At 45.4% G+C, this 16,613-nt stretch overlaps 1 protein-coding gene across 2 annotated transcripts in view; it reads left to right on the top strand.

The window, feature by feature from the left end:
* The window catches only part of atf7ip (activating transcription factor 7 interacting protein), a 41,557-nt gene extending 26,528 nt beyond the window's left edge, over nucleotides 1-15,029 (top strand). The window contains exons 2-15 of one of the 2 annotated variants that reach the window (XM_080854312.1): nucleotides 2,814-2,874; nucleotides 4,002-4,593; nucleotides 5,762-6,284; nucleotides 6,694-6,899; nucleotides 7,364-7,501; nucleotides 7,752-7,826; nucleotides 9,705-9,757; nucleotides 10,028-10,098; nucleotides 10,247-10,987; nucleotides 11,262-11,305; nucleotides 11,625-11,676; nucleotides 11,840-11,935; nucleotides 12,581-12,651; nucleotides 13,210-15,029. In XM_080854312.1, the coding sequence (XP_080710438.1) occupies nucleotides 4,009-4,593; nucleotides 5,762-6,284; nucleotides 6,694-6,899; nucleotides 7,364-7,501; nucleotides 7,752-7,826; nucleotides 9,705-9,757; nucleotides 10,028-10,098; nucleotides 10,247-10,987; nucleotides 11,262-11,305; nucleotides 11,625-11,676; nucleotides 11,840-11,935; nucleotides 12,581-12,651; nucleotides 13,210-13,740 (3,186 nt within the window). In that variant the 5' untranslated portion in view covers nucleotides 2,814-2,874; nucleotides 4,002-4,008 and the 3' untranslated portion in view covers nucleotides 13,741-15,029. Of the gene's footprint in view, nucleotides 1-2,813; nucleotides 2,875-3,449; nucleotides 3,482-4,001; nucleotides 4,594-5,761; nucleotides 6,285-6,693; nucleotides 6,900-7,363; nucleotides 7,502-7,751; nucleotides 7,827-9,704; nucleotides 9,758-10,027; nucleotides 10,099-10,246; nucleotides 10,988-11,261; nucleotides 11,306-11,624; nucleotides 11,677-11,839; nucleotides 11,936-12,580; nucleotides 12,652-13,209 lie in introns of those variants that run through there. The other variant, XM_080854313.1, reaches the window with a different exon arrangement.
* The last annotated feature ends 1,584 nt before the right edge of the window (nucleotides 15,030-16,613 follow it).

The raw sequence follows: 16,613 nt of genomic DNA, 5'->3' as shown, positions 1-16,613 counted from the left end.
TTTTAGCATGCTTATATAAGCGCTAGTATGTGGTTAGGAGTCTTTTTAGCATGCTTATATAAGCGCACTAGTACGTGGTTAGGAGTCTTTTTAGCATGCTTATATAAGCGCACTAGTACGTGGTTAGGAGTCTTTTTAGCATGCTTATATAAGCGCTAGTATGTGGTTAGGAGTCTTTTTAGCATGCTTATATAAGCGCACTAGTATGTGGTTAGGAGTCTTTTTAGCATGCTTATATAAGCGCACTAGTATGTGGTTAGGAGTCTTTTTAGCATGCTTATATAAGCGCACTATTATGTTAGAAAATAAAGCAGTGCAGTAGTGTGTGGTTAGGAGTCTTACAGCATGCTTATGCAATCTAGTATGTCAGAGAATAAAGTACTGCACTAGTGTGTGGTTAGGAGTCTTTCAGTAGTTTATGCGCCCTAGCATGTTAAGTATTTTGTCAAGATCAAGGGAGGCTCTGCCAAGGTAGTCACACCACCCGAGGCTTAAGTAACAGGTGGAGACCGTGGGAAATAATTACCTTTAATGAGCTGCTATGTTGTGAAATGCAGCCAGTGCAGAACTGAAGTGTAGTGAGTGAAATGTGATGCTAATTCAAATTGTATGTGCGTAATAGGATATAAATGCAAAATAACTATATTATACATGTAATAAATCTAGGTAATACAATGCAGATGCAAAAGAATGCCAATTCTTTGCCTGGGTACGTATACGTATAGGCTATCATTTATGTTACGCTTGGGTGGGGTTGCAGGGTCTTATTAATGTTATAATTTATTAATTTTATACAGTTGGGTATTTTACCCAAGCAGTGTACCTTTTACCCCAGCCTCTTTTGAAGGGAATCCTTCCGAGTATGGTCTCGACATGGTTATATACCCTTTAGTCTATTCAATGTCTTCCACCAGATGTTAACTGGTAACAGCCAGTACAATGGCTGCTGAGATGGAGTTTCTCCCTGGAAGAGGCTCTGTCCCTGTAGTCACACACACCACACACTCCTTTAAGCACTAGCCAATCTCACACACCACACACTTCCTGAAGCACTAGCCAATCTCACACACCACACACTTCCTAAAGCACTAGCCAGGCACACACACACACACACACACACACACACTCACACACACATTCCCTGAAGCGCTAGCCAGTAGCTGGAACCTATGGGGGACGCCTGGTGGTTAGCAGTCAGCCATCACGGGCAGCGGAGTAGGGAGATACAATTCAGCCTGAGAAGGAATTGACTGCAGAGTGTTAAATGTAGAGTGTTAAACGTACGTGTCCTGCAGATGCAGGCTGTGCCTGGGAATACTGCGGAATGAGGACATTCTGTACATATACAAGCTTTACTGCGCCCAGATCTATGAGCATCATCCGAAATGTTGTCCTTTATTTAATTGGTTATTATTAAATTACGGGTGTAACTCAAGAGGCAGCAACAGCAGACATATAACACAATTTGTGCTGCCCTTTCTAGCACATATAGGCTAGCCTAATCAATTCTGCGTGCCCGGGCTTGTGGTGTGCTACTGAAGGTTAGCATATTGACGTAGCCTACCAGGAAGAAGATGAGGATACTGATTTTTGCACACTGCGGCAGAGACGGGGGAGATACATGTGTATGTACCCAGCAGTGCTGAGGCAGACCAGTCTAGCTAAGCGGCGATTCGACAGCGGCACTGCAGAGGCTGACCTTTTGACCCCTGTCACTAGTGCAGAAATGATCCTCTGTGGCACCTGCCAGTCAAAAATGATAAGGAAGTAAGTCACACAGTTGTGAGAAAGCATTGGTCCAAGCGTCCATTGCAAGGGGTTTCTGGTGCCTCCTGTTTGGAAGTGTGTGTGTGTGTGTGTTGGGGGGTTGTAGTGGTACATCCTAATGCTTTAGCCATAACTAACAGTCATATCTGTGGAAATGTTATTGCTGATTCTCTTATCTCGGTCGGCACATTAGTCATCATCCGTCATACTTGTGTTCCTTATCTGAGGATTGAGCAATTGGGGCCCTTTGCTAGGGTGCAATATTGTTTTATCGGTTTGATCTGTTTTGCTCATATCCTGCTGCTGACATGTTTGTACGGGCCTCAATCAGCTGTCAATGAAGGCTTTGCACTGTGGTGATTTAAAGGCCAGTTGCCGAGGGGGACTGCCATGTATTTTTACCGTCTTCAACTTTTATGGCACATGACTTTTCTTTCCTTGGCAACAATTACCACTAGTAAACATAACTAACAATACTCAGGTAGAGCAAGTAGTTAGCTAATAAATGTGATGGCTTCATGGCATAGTCATTTTATTTAAGTACGTTTAAATTGCACTGAAACGCTGTGTTTCTGTCATTGTTAGGATTTAAACTATCGCATAAAAAAGTCTTGTTTTTACCGTTTTGACCGGATCACTATTAATAGGTGTGCATTTCATCGCACCACCGAACGTCCCAGTGGGCATTGACCTTACCATCTGACCTGACTATTATACTTTATATATGTCCATTATTTAGGTTATTTCCACATGGGTTAAATATACTGCAGACCTATGTGGAGTCTGATTTACTAAGGATTTTATGTCGACTTATCTCTTTTTGATTGCCCCATTTTGTTATCAATTTAATCTGGGGGATATATCTTTTTTTTTTTTTTAAGTTGATCTGCAGATTTTCCATAGTAACCAACAGAGATGCTAAACTGTAGAGTAACACTGAAGGTTAGGTTATATGGGTTTCCATGGGAACAATGATTGGAATTGTTGTGGTCTGAAAGCCCTTGAAGTTAAACTGCCATCTCTCCTTCTGTCATTTCACCTTTTAGGTTCCGGAATCTTGCTTGCATGATCCATGAACAGCACACCTGGAAGCATCCTAGCACTCAGGTAAGACATTGAAATTTTCTGTAATTAGCATAAGCTTTAAAAGAGAGAGAGAGCAGCAGCTTTTTTAGGCTGGTTTATGAGCGGGTGTGCATTAGACTTTGTGCAATTTTCTTTGTTAAGCCTTCATATAAGTATTGCAAAACGGCACTGAAAATGTTATGAATTCTTCATAAATCACTTCATAAATTTACTTAATAAATCATCGTTCTCTACGTAATTAATATTTTTTGTCAACATTGTTGTTAACATTCTTCACCATAAGTGGAACCCTGCCCATAAAATAAAAGATTGTTTGCCCCTGGCCCTGCGTAGAGAAACCTTTCAGGCAGGTCTCCAGCTATGTACCGCAGATGGAATTTTATATTGCCATACCGACAGCGTTGCATAATCCCTGCCCTCTTGGTCGCAAAAAAAGCAGACAGCGTAGACTGCCTCTCCGATTGGCTGTTGCGAGTAACCAATGAGTGATCAGGGGGAGGAGACAAAGGCAAGGTCTCTGTGCTTCCTGCTGCCTTGGTGCGTCAGACCACAGAAGCGCTGCTCTGCTTCAGCTTCAACAAGCAAATCCTTCCTAACGGGCGTCCTGGGGAGTAGGCCAAGAGCCAGGGTGGGTTAGGACAGGGCTGCTCGCCTTGATTGTGACCTTGTCTTCTAGAAATCCTGGAAAGCCAGGTGTTTCAGTGAACCTGTTTTTTTTTTTTTTTTTTTTTTTCGGTTTGTGGGTTTGAAGAGTTTGTGATGCAGGAGTGCATTGGACACCTGTTTTTTCCTTGCTTGTGATTGGCAGAATGGTATAGCAGGTAGATTATTAGATTCAGCTGGTTTTAGGCCAAGAGAAGGTTCTAGAAAACAAACCAGGGGGAAGTGACTGCAGAGGTTTTACAGTGCCCCCTAGTGAATGAGCTTGGGTACTGCAGACATGGAAGGGGGCAGTCACTGACCTTGTTAGTGATGCTTCACAGGAGCATTGATCCTCAGGTGTGCCCAGCTTGTCACATCATTAGGCTGTTTAACCTTGTAGTGCTGTGTCTATTGGGCCCACTTTGGCTAATGGAGGTTTGTCTGTCTTTATCTCTCTCGCTCTATCACTCCCTCTCTCGCTCTATCTATCTCGTTCTCTCTCTCAGGTGAAAAATGGAAGTCGCCGTCCCAGAGGAGCCGCAAAAGAAAATCTTTCGCGCCCGAAAAACCATGAAGACCAGTGATCGGCAGCAGCTGGAGGCTCTGCACAACACCCTGTCGACCACGTCGGCAAACTCCCCGCCGAACACTGCCACCACACCTTCATCCTCCTCTTCCTCTTCCTCCACCACCGCGACCCCTATGGTGAACGGCACGCACTCAGAAGAGGGCGTGAAAGGCGCGGCGGGGAAAGGCAAAGAACAAGGGAAAGAGAAGGCAAAGGAGAAGGAGAAGACCGCTCCGCTCAAAGTGTTGCGCTCCGCCATGACCGCCACCACCTCGCCCGGTTCTGCTTTGAGTTCCGCCTCTCCACGCCTGTCGCGGTCCTCCTCCCCGTCCACGGCCAGTGCCCAGAGCCCCAAGACCTCGGAAGTGACGAAGAACGGCCCGAAGCCGAAGGAGAGCGAAAAGGCAGAGAAGAGCGTGAAGGGAGGAGAGAAGACCAAAGACAGCTCGAAGGAGGAGGCCTCGTCAGAACGCAAGGAAGAGGAGAAGAAGAAATCGGAGAAGGAGAAATCGGAGAAGGAGAAAGAGAAGGTGTGTAGCAGAGACGTATGTGCATGTCGAGGGAACCGAGTGAACCGTAGACCAAAGGATGCTACGTGGAAGGGAATGACATGAATTACATAGCAGTCTCATTTTATCTATCAGTCCATTTATCTAGTATTTATCTCAATATAATCTAGCAGTCTGCTCCTAATCTAATATTAGGATGAGTTTAAATACAAAAAAGTGTATACATTTTCCAGTTCCTCATTCACGTGGATTTTTTTCTCTGGGGCCGAAAGGACATGTTACCAGCTGGTCCCTGGTACAAGTACTAGGGGCACCGAAAAGGACACGGTTCTAGCTGGTACTGGTACTAGGGGCACAGAAAAGGACACGGTTCTAGCTGGTCCCTGGTACTAGTACTAGGGGCACAGAAAGGTTGTTGGTTAAAATTATGGATCAGTTGAGGACCAGAGGCACAAAAAAATTCTTGATTCTGAAAATCGATCAAAGTTAACGGATTCTGTGCCTGTGCAGCAGCGTGAGGGGCAAATTATGGATTAAATCATCCTCTGCCTGCAGCTGCGGAGCTGAGGAGAGGTGCAACTAATAATAAATACATACTTATTACTAGCTATTGTTCACTAATTCGATGACTATAAATCAAGGCTTTCGCCAGATCAGAGGTACATACACCTTGAGCACCTCAAGACATGTGGATTTCATGTTGGCTAGTTGGGTTTCCAATCATACACAATTTCCCAATTAACTAATGACCCAGACATTTTAATAGCTCCAGAGAAGCACATTAGAGCTCGTACTATCGCTGTGGGTAATGACTGTATGATTCATCCCCTCCTGTGAAAGAGTGCAGGTCATTCATAGATAAGGTTGGGGCTTAGTGAGCAGGAGCAGTAATAGTAATAACACTAATGGCTGCATAGTGTCTTCCTCAGCCCATCAAAGGGGTTGTAACACTAAATCATAAGGTTGTCCTGGAGAAGACGGTGTTTTCAAGCGTATGTTCAGAATAGAGTGAGAGTCTTCAGATTATTTGTGTCAGTGGATGCAGTTTTTTGTGCTATTTTTGCTTTTTCTCAGATTATTTGTGGATTATTTTGTCAATGGATGTTATTTTTGTATAGATTTTTATTTTTTTCTCCTGTTCATTTACATTTTTTCATAATTTTTCCTCTTTTTTTGTTTTGTTTCACAGAAGGTCATTCCATCACCCAGCCCATCCGTCGCCTCGAATGAGAAGACCGGGGCCAGCAAAGAGTCAAAGGCCACAGACTCCGGCAAAACCACCGTGGTGGAAAAGGCCACGCCAAAGAGCCAAAGGTCTTCCCCATCTCCGTCCTCGCCCCCTTCCCCTAAATCCGCCACGCTGGAGTCCGACCCGGAAGTGAAGGAGGGCTTCCTCTTCCTCAGCGAGGAGGAAGAGTGTCCGCCGGAGAAAGAAGAGAAGAAAGCCGAGCGGGAAGAAGGACCGAAGGCGGAGGAAAAGATGGAGGTGGACACGGACGTAGTCAAAGAGAAAGAGAAGGAGAAGAAGGAGGAGAAAGTGGAAGAGAAGACGAAGGTAGAAGACAAGACGAAGGTGGAAGAAAAGACGAAGGTGGAAGAAAAGACGAAGGTGGAAGACAAGACGAAGGTGGAAGACAAGACGAAGGCTAAGAGGAAGGAGGGAAAGGCTTCTCGATCTTCCAGTCCAATGGCGGTGGTGTCTGCTGGTCCAGGTGGGTGAAGGGTTCTGGAAGGACTCCTCTGGCTCAGAGAGTCAAAAAAAGAAGAAAAATAGAAGATATGGTTTATGTAGAGTTACTTTCTGTGACTACTGCGCTCGCTTCAAAGACCTTTTTGTTTGGCACTTTTATTACAGTGCAGGTGTTGCATGAGACCATTCAGCCCCTTCCCCCACAAAACAAAAAAACTAAAAAAGGATAGATAAGCTCCTTGGGACAATTTTATTGTTTTGGCACGATGTAAATAAATAAATAAAAAAAATCATTGAATTTAATAGTCAGAAGACCACTCTGATCCACCAACGCATGCTATTGTTGTTGTTATTATTATTCGTATTATAATGGTGCAGGTTTTTCTTCAGTGCCTAAAAGAATTATAAATGTGTCCCCATGATCAAAGCAGCCACTGATGGCACATCCTCGAGCAAGAAGCGCAGCCTGTCTGCAGATGAAGACACGAAGGCCGACGAGAAGACGACGTCGCCGCCGGCGGAGGAGAGGGGAGGCAAGCGGGCCAGGGTAGAGCAGGGCCTTGAGCTGGAGGCCCAGCTGGAGCTCAAGATCACAGACAGTGCTGGCAGTGCTGGCAGCCGCCTGAAACTCGAGAAGGTCAGTGGGACTGAACATGGAACTTGTTCACACACACGCTTTAGTGTCGTACAGTCCTCATTTTTTGTATTTGTTAAAACATTTTTTTTAAACATGTTGTGTTTGTTCGACAGAAGATATAGCTATGTGCCAATGCACGCGATCACGTCATATTCTTGTGTTTGTGTTTGTATCTGTTTGCGTTGGTAGTGTGCATGCTAGAGAACAATAGATGTAGCTTAGCACAGCTCGCCTTTGTGGCGAATTGAAATTGTTGAATTATTGAAATCAGATTGATGTGCTGTATGTAGCCAAAGTAAAATGTGGGTATCACCGCCCTGTTTGTTCTTATGATGTCATGGAGTTTGGAACATATGTACAGATTGTTCACAAATTGACTTTTCACATACATTTTCCTGTCTTACGATTTCCCTCTTTTTTTTTTTATCCCTTCCTCCTCTCCCTCCATCTTATTCTTCGCTCAGATGGTGCAGAAGCTGGTGGAGGAGCGGCTGCGCGTGCTCGAGTTAACCGTGTTCGACCGTAGCCTCCAGGAGCTGAAGGAGCGCGTGGATAAGATCGACTGTGCTACCAAACACCAGGGCACACTCAACACACTACAGGTGAGACACAGCAATGGCTCACCCCAAAACAGGCACAGGCACAGGCAAAGGCACAGGCACAGGCTGGGATGCAGTGCAGTAGAGGTTTAACTAAAAAGAACATTTAGCACAGAAAAGGTACAAGTGAGGCTACAGAAACAAAGTGAGTGCATGGCTAGATGTTGATTTTAACGAAGATGTGACATAAATATTTACCAGATTTAGCCTGATTGCGCGTAACCTCACTTTTTGTCGGTTCCCGGTTTTCTAGGCCAAGATCGCTCGACTAGCCAAGAAATTTGGAGCTGCTAACCAGTCATCGGAAAACAGCAGGATGGCCCAGGAGGTGAGTGACTGTGCAGATGTTGGTACGGAATACAGGATTGGCTGTAGCTAAAGTCTTGAATGCAACTAAACAATATATCAAACCTGGACCCAAACTATTTTACCTAAAGTCTTGTATAGCAAACCTGTCTTTAGCAGACGAAAAACAATTTCTTGAATGTCCTGGAAGACGAGGAAGTAAAACCCACCAATCATTCGAATCCCAGTAAACAAAATCGAGATTAAAGCCTGGCTTTATGTAGCCCACCACATGGTCTTCAATATTAAAAAAATGAATTAAAAAAAAATGACTCCGTCGGATCTAAAAAGTAATTTACAATTTAGGTTAAATTCCTCTTAAACAAAAGCCTTCATCATCGACCTCACCTGGAAAAGGGCATTGGTCTTAATGAACAATTTCAGCAGTGCGTGCTAACTAGTGCTGTCAATCGATTACAAATATATTAACTAATTAAACACACAATTCGCCAAAGGTTGAAGCTTGTTTTTTAACATCAAATTAATTGCAAAAATTAACCATTATTAATATGAATGAACAAATATGAAATATTAGTTATTTTGACAGCATTAGGGCTAACACATAAACAGAATATCAGGTTTAGTCTGATGTTGCATTGCAAAAAAAAAAAAGTCTAGGTGATGGAAGGAGAGCCAGATGGATTTCCTCTTTATGCTTAAACTTGAGAGTCGATGACCGTTGGTCAAACTTTTAGAGACTCGAAGTTGCAGTGGTGTTGATCCCTCCACTCTGTTTTACTTTCGTCTGACTCCTGTCTTCGTGGACAGCTGCCAGTCCATCCATCTTTGGTGTCTCTCTTTGGTCTCATCTCTATTACTGATCAGTGAGACCCAGACGTCGGACTTCACTGCTGGTTTCTCCATCCTTGTGACCAGAAATTCCATCTTGTCCCCCTATTTATATATTCATCACGGGTTGTTCCTCGGGGGAAACATATCTAAAAAGCAGACGAAGATCTCACTCCGTACGAGGACACGAAGAAAACATGTTAGACGGCAGATCTCACTCCGTACAAGGACACGAAGAAAACATGTTAGACGGCAGATCTCACTCCGTTTGAGGACACAAAGAAAACATGTTAGACGGCAGATCTCACTCCGTTTGAGGACACAAAGAAAACATGTTAGACGGCAGATCGCACTCTGTATGAGGACACAAAGAAAACATGTTAGACGGCAGATCTCCCTCCGTAGGACGATGCGGAGAAAATATGTCCGAGAGCAGATCTCGCTCCGAAGGGGGACACAAAGAAAACATGTCGCCATCCAGTCCAAGCAGGAGAATCACAGGGAGCTTCAAAGAAATTCTTTGATCTCCCACTCTGAAGCCAAGAGAGATTAAAGGGTCGCTTTAACACAGTTCCCTCGTTCCTCTTAAAAAGAACTGGATAAGCCACAAGGCGATATATTTATTTATTTGCTTATTTACTTAGTTTTCTTAGTTTGTTAGTTGTGACGTTCATTTTTGGCATCCATACCTGTTCATTCTTCCACTATCCCAGTCTCATATATTTGCAAGATTTAAAAGGGTTGACACCTGAAGCTTTCCATATGAGAACATTTACTCTTTTCCGTGAAAATGGACAATCCTGCTAGTTAGTGTAAGTAGTGTAGTAGTAACACCTTCGAACAAATCAACCGTACGTTGGCAGCATGCGTCCAGACTAACACACAATCACATTAATAATAATAATAATAATATAATAATAATAATAATGCACGTCTTTTTTTAATCTTATCTTGGTCAATCACACCACAGTGGTAGTAACACCTGCAAATAAATCAACCGTACGTTGGCAGCATTGATGTGTCCAAAACTAACACACATTATTTCTTTCTCTTCTCTTTTCTTTTTCTTCAGGCGGTCAAAAAGACTGTGCCTCAAGTACAGACTGCTACTGTGACTGCTGGAAGGTATGCCACTTTACACGACTAGCACACTTGCCTATGCCAGGATAAAATGGCTATCTGATAATCCTTAACAGTCTTATAGATAAATATTTTATAGCCTACTGTCCAGTAGAATGCTTGTCTGCTTTTACTGTGTTTTGTGAATCAGTGATAAATCTTTCTCTCATTTTTATGTGTAGTCATGGGCTTTGTTTAAAATTAGTATTGTATTAGTATAGTTTAAATTAGTAATTATTATTTTTTTTTTTTTCTGGATTCTCGTCCTTTCAACAGAACTGTTCGGGCACTGATTGAAGAGAAGCACCTTAGTCAAAGCCCATCGTTGGCGGCCTCCAGCTCCACAGGTAAGCGCTGGACTCATCAAGACTACTCCTGGGCGGGCATACCAACTTCAACCACTAGGGACAAAAACGAGCAGTATTATCCAAAGTAGTACCGGGGAAGTCCAAACAACTTTTAACCTCATGCCTCTCTCACCCTCCCTTTCTTAAGCGCCCCCAAACCTGCCCAAGCCTCTTTCGACCTCTGCTACCCCCACCACCTCCTCGCCACTGGCTTCGTCCGCCGCCCCCACCCCCATGTTCCAGATCCTCACCAGCACCACGCCCAGCACCACCACGAGCTTCGCCACGACAACCAGCAACACCGCCACCACTAACCATCAGGTCTTGGCCCACATGGGTCAGAACCAGATGCAGTCCATCCAGGCGGGCGGCCAGACGCTGCTGCTGAAGACGACGGGTGCGGGCGGTCAGCCGGGCACGTCGCTGCAGCCGATGCTCATCATGGCGGGCGGCAACCTGATCCCCGTCTCCTCCCTGCAAACCGTCGCCAACACGCTGTGCAACTCCAAGACCACCACCACCACCGCCTACATCCTGCACCCCAAGCCAGCCTCCATGGCGACGACCCCCGGTGCCAGCACCCAGATTGTGACGCCGTTATCGTCGGCTGTGTCGGCGGTAACAGCTTCGCCGGTGATGGCTTCGTCTTCCCCTACTGTTAGTGCGGGGGTTGCCGGGACACCGGTGATGCTCGCCCGAGCCTTGCATCCGAGCGGAGGGGCCGGAGGGGTCGTTTCCGTGACAACAGCCCGTGCGCCTACCCAGATGGCAGCAGCTGTGGTGGGCGTGGCCACGTCCTCGTCAACCAACCCGGCAAGCAGCGTTCCCGCGGCGACAGGAGCAGCGGCTTCAGCCACGCCGTCGGCTAGTGCAATGGCCTCAAAGACAGGTGAGAATAGCGAGTGCGTGTGAGTGTGTGTGTGTGTGTGTGTGTGAGATTAGTGTGTGAGTGTGTGTGTGAGATTAGCTTGTGTGTTTGTGTGTGTGTGTGTGTGTGTGTGTGTGTGTGTGTGTGTGTGTGTGTGTGTGTGTGTGTGAGCTTGCATGGAAAAAGTGCACAGAAAAAACTATTAACTGCCAAAGAGCGCACACACACAAGCAGTGCTTTACCTACCAATTTCTATCAATATATATTTAATCAATAATGCTCGTGTTTTCCACAGATAATCAAGCATCGAACTCCACAGCCGCCAAACCTGCAGCTCAGGTAACTATTCCGACCCCCTTACAGAAACATCAAATTCCAGACCGTAGCTGTGGGGTTGTCATAGCAGCAACAGGGTGCGAGCACTCCAGGCAAAAGCCCTTTCTTATGTCTCGTTCTCTACTTGCACAGTATGTATGAAATCTGCTTCTGCTTTGACATTGACACATCCGTGTGTTTCCGGTAGTCACTCGTCACTTGTCACCGGTCAACTTTGCGTGTTATCTTCCCTTACATAACGTTAATGGTGCACTCACTTTCATTCGTTCATTCACCGACTTTCATTCGTTCACTTTCTTCTCTTTCTCTCTTGCCCTTTTAGCCTGGAAAAGGTCCTGTGATCGATCTGACGGAGGATGACGATGATGTCCTAGGTAACGACTTATTTCATTCATATTATTCATCTCTTCCGGTTCCTTTTTTGTTTCTTCCAGTTTCCAGTTTCTTCATCTTAACCGACTGTTGGAAATGATTTTAAGGCTTAATTTATGTAAGTAACTTAGCGTTAACGTTAAATATGTGTCTCTCTCTTTACAGTGACGGGTATGAAGAAGGGCCCAGCTCCCATCACTGCGTCCACTACTCCCGCCCAACGTCTAAGTAGGCCTCCTCCACCCCTCATCTCCGCCTCTGGTGTGTTTACCTCACTTTTTTCCCCTCTCTCTCTCTCCCTCTCTCTCTCTCTCTCTCTCTACCTCTCTCTCTCTCTCTCTCTCTCTCTCTCTCTCTCTCTCTCTCTCTTTCTCCCTCCGTCTCCCTCTCCCCCTCTCTCTCTCCCTCCTTCTACCCCTCTCGCTCTTTCTGTCCCGTTAGCTCCCTGTTTCTTTCTGTGTTTGTCCCTCTCTCAAGGGCTCTGCCATTCCTTCTGTGGAGTGTGTGCGTGCGTGTGTGTGAGAGACTCTTCCTCTTTCTTTCATGCTTATTGTTTTTAGTGATCTATGTTCTTTATCCGCACCGGTGATTTAGGGTTGGGGTCAGTGTTAGGGTTAGGGGTTGCAGTATGGACAGTCTGTCAGCTAATACATTTCCCTCTTTGTTGGTACCTTATCCACACGACCGTGCAATCAAGGGCCTGAGAGTCTCTTTCTAACACTCCCTGCTCAAACTTCTCTGTCTTATATACTTAAATATCTCGTAGGTCTTATTTCCTTTGTGTAGAGCTAGTTGCTATTTTCTTTCTCACACACACACACACACACACAGAAACACACATACCTGTGTTGTTCCCTCGAGTTGAGTAATGGTAAATGCTAACCCACACATCCATCTGCTTTTCAGGTACAACCGCCAGGGCTTCACCACAGAACAGCCAACGGCCTCTGCTCACAGTGCACCACCGCCCCCCTCTGGTAGGTCCAGGAACTGCAACATACAATGTCACATACACAACTAAAAGCCAGTACCTCTTGTGAACTGAGATTTTCAAAGTGGATGAAGAGGTCGAAATGAACATTAGCTGCAGCAGAGATACATAGGATGCTGCTTGACCATCAGCGAAGAGGCAAAAAGATTTGATCATCCTAGACTGACACTGTATTTACTACAGTGTTCATAGCTGACATATTTTAATTTCTGTGACGTTAGCATTTCTTACATCCCATTCTGCCTTATGTATCGTCACTGTGGCTTGTGTGACATGTGTGTCCCTTCCTAACTGGCAACTTGCACTTAAGCATTGACAGTCCCGCACTTCGTTTTCTCTCTATGTCGTAAAAAAGCAGTATTTATTGTTACACCAGGTTTTTATTGCTCTTAGCTTGACTGTTCTCTCCCTTGTACGTCGCTTTGGACAAAAGCGTCTGCTAAATGACTAAATGTAAAAATGTAAATGTGACATTAAATCTCTTTCTCCCTTTCTTACCCCCCCCCCACCCCCGCCCCCCCTGTTTATTCTCTTTCCTCCACAGGACTCTCCTTCCAAATCACGACTCGGCAGCTCCTCCTCCACACCTCCTACCTCCTCCTCCTCCGCCACCTCCTCTCTCCCTCCTCTCCCCTCTGCCCCGGCACATCCTCGCCTCTCCCCTGAAGCCGCCCTCAGCGTCCCTCCGCAGCAGCCTCAGCTCAAGCTGGGCCGCGTGCAGAGCCAGAACGGCATCGTGCTCTCCTGGTGCGTCTCCGAGACGAACCACAGCTGTGCAGCCGTCGACTCCTACCACCTCTACGCCTACCACCAGGAGGCGCCTGCAGGGGGCGCTAGTGGCAGCAACGGCAGTACCTTGCACTGGAAGAAGATCGGCGAGGTGAAGGCTCTACCCCTTCCCATGGCCTGCACATTGACGCAGTTTGTGTCGGGGTCGACGTACTACTTCGCCGTGCGGGGTCGGGACGTGCACGGCCGCTTCGGGCCTTTCTGCGAGCCGCAGTGCACTGACGTCATCGGCGCGGCGACGAGCAGTGTTGCCGTAGCAGCAGCAGCTTCGTCTACCTCTGGATGAAGAGAGATGGAGAGCGAGAGAAGAAAGGATTGACTGAACAATGACAATAATAATAAACTTCCACGTTGGGTATTTTAGTGTTTTGTAGCCATCTGAGATAAGCAAAGAGAGAAGGAGAAAGCTAGTATTCACGAAAAACATTTTCTACTGCCTGTCCGGCTGACCAACAGCCACTGACAGAAACTAGGTGGAAACCTTTCGCCTCCATCATATGAGACCTGGAGAGGCAAACGGAGGTTAAGGAAGGAAGAGTTAAGGGAAAACGACGGGCACTGGAATGCTTTTACTAATGAAGAGCTCCACTTTCTGGTTCAATGGAAGGTTATTGACAAGAATCCCCCCCCCCCCCCCCCCCCCTTTCAGCAATGGAGAATGTAGCGGTGTTGAGAGATGAGATCACGCCGCTTACCTCAGCCCTCGTCCACCAAACACCCCCAGACACCTCTCCTTTCCACCTGCTGCTGTCGAGCGCTGAGAGGACGTCAATGTGACAGGAGGATGATGTCAGGAAAGACATTCACTCTGCAGTATTGGGACATAAGCGACCACAGAGTGTGTGTGTGTGAATAGCCTGTGTTGGAACTTGGGACCAGTGTTCTTTTTGGTTTGAGTTTTATGCATTAGATACTGTCAAGTACTGTATGCTAACATGTGCAAACACGTATGCACACACTCTCTGACACAGTTTGCTACCCAGTGGGCCTGGCTTAGCTGAAATGGCACTTTTTTTTCTTTTTTGGCAAAACAAGGTCAATTCAGATTCAGCCCGTTTAAATGGCCCTGCTTTGGTTCAGTTTTTTTTTCTTTTTTTTCTACTGTATATTGTCTTTTTTATGCTTTTAATTGTTTGTCTTATTTTAGTTTTTTTTTATGCTTGCAGAAGAACAGGCTTAAGTGTTGCATGGCTGAGAGAATGCGTTAGATTACGGGCACCTTCTAAAAACACGAACATGAGACACTAACACGTTATCCAGCAAAGAGGGAATGGCTGAATTGCAAAGGGTAGGACCTTTGACCTTTTGCGCCCCAAAACTGTTTTTCTTCCTTGTATGTAGCTTGATTGTACAGAGGTTAAATGTTCACCTAATTCCATATATATTTGTTTACTTTCATGCCTTTGTTTCGTTCATGCCCTTGTTTATTTTAATTGACAGCCATGTCTTTGAACACTGTACAGAAGAGTATGGCCCCCTCTCTTTGAAGCTACTGTAAAAGGATGGTGTTAATTTTTCTATGGTTTTTGTCTGGTAACCAGACGGTACATCAGTGCAAACAATGAATAAAAGTGTTGATACAAAAATAATAAAGTGCAAACTGTTGTTGTGTTCACCTGTTGGCTGCTTGGAGCTTCCTTGTGGCAGTCTCTTTTACAGAAGTCTCTTAAAGCTTATTCTGGCGTCTGTTTTTATGTTCACCTGTTCTGCATTGCTGGGTGATGTTTTAGCACCCTAAAGTACACTTCTACCCTGCTTGGAGCTTCCTGGTGGCAGTCTCTTTTACAGAACTCTCTTCAAGGTTCTTCAGCCGTCGGTTGTTGTGTTCTGGCTGTGGACGGCCAATCGAGTTTGGCTGTGGAGGGCCAATCGAGTTATGTTCTGGCTTTGAAGGACCAATCGAGTTGTTATGTTCTGGCTGTGGAGGACCAATCGTGTTGGTGCGAATAGTTTCTGTCATTCCTCTAGAGAGAAATGAACTGGACTCTCCAGAATATTCTATTGAATTTTGTAAAAACCGGTTGACTTGTTTCAAACAGAACTCTGTTTAAGGTTCTTTGGCCTTCAGCCTGTTCTTGCGGTGAAGAGTCCTTTAAGTAGATGTTGATGGCAGCTGACCTTCTCAACCAATATAGAATGAATGAACTTTAAACCTTACCCGTGTTCATTGGATGTACTTGCCCAATCCTTGGTCGCAATTTGTGAAAACTACTTGGTACTCTCTGGATTACCTCCAAACCTTTTCCGAGGAATTTTCATAAAACCCTTTCAACGGTTCTTGCTATAATTTGGCCATGAAGCAACCTGGAACTTGTGCTGGAGCTCCTTGAGAACCTCAAAGTGCATATGGCTCTATACCGCTCAGTCGGTGTGCTAGCTTGCTACCACATCATGTCAATAAAATGCACACTGCCTTCATCTGTTCCTTCAGCATTATTACCCAGATAACTGATGACCAAAACTCATGTGATGTCTATAGATCAATGAGTGTGATCTGTCGGTAGCAAATGCTATCCAGTCATCTTAATCCCTAACTGATAGAGTGGATGACGTTTTGCATCTAATTGATGTCCGGGAGGTTGAAGGTCCTGCATAGCGACTAACCTGCTATAGCTGCTTTGACCAACATCAGAGACTTCGACCCTTCGTGCCTTAAACTAACATTTCTATTCAGATGGAATAGTCTTTTCAGTGGTAAGCCATAACAATTGTTAGACATCACGTTTGATGTTCTCTCTCTTACTTGTAGGTGCAGTGTAGTTGATCACCCAGAAGGGGGCAGTGCACTGCAGTGGAGAGCTTATGCTTGAGCCGACGCAAACCCAAATGTAGTTTGCTATGGAAGTTGGTCAATGATCGGGAGACCATCAGTTTGGATGCTCTCTCTTATTTACCATGAACATTACCTATCCTGTTACTGTCTTGAGTGACCCAGACGTGACATTGGCATGTCCTACTCCTTGTGAATCACACCAGTTAGAGAATATACACACACACACACACACACACACACTAAGACAACCTACTCAAAAAATCAAATGGGTGAAGCACCAGGTTAGGTAGGTCGGATGACCGAAAAACTCTCAGGATATGAATACAGTTTATTTGTGTTAATGACACGGTAGCAAGTTTGGTCTTGAGGAACTCGATCTGCTTTAA

The sequence above is a fragment of the Sprattus sprattus genome (assembly GCF_963457725.1).
Source record: "Sprattus sprattus genome assembly, chromosome: 1".
NCBI lineage: Eukaryota > Metazoa > Chordata > Actinopteri > Clupeiformes > Clupeidae > Sprattus > Sprattus sprattus.
The sequence above is the reverse complement of the archived record's forward strand: the minus strand, read 5'-3'. Positions and strand labels throughout refer to the sequence as shown.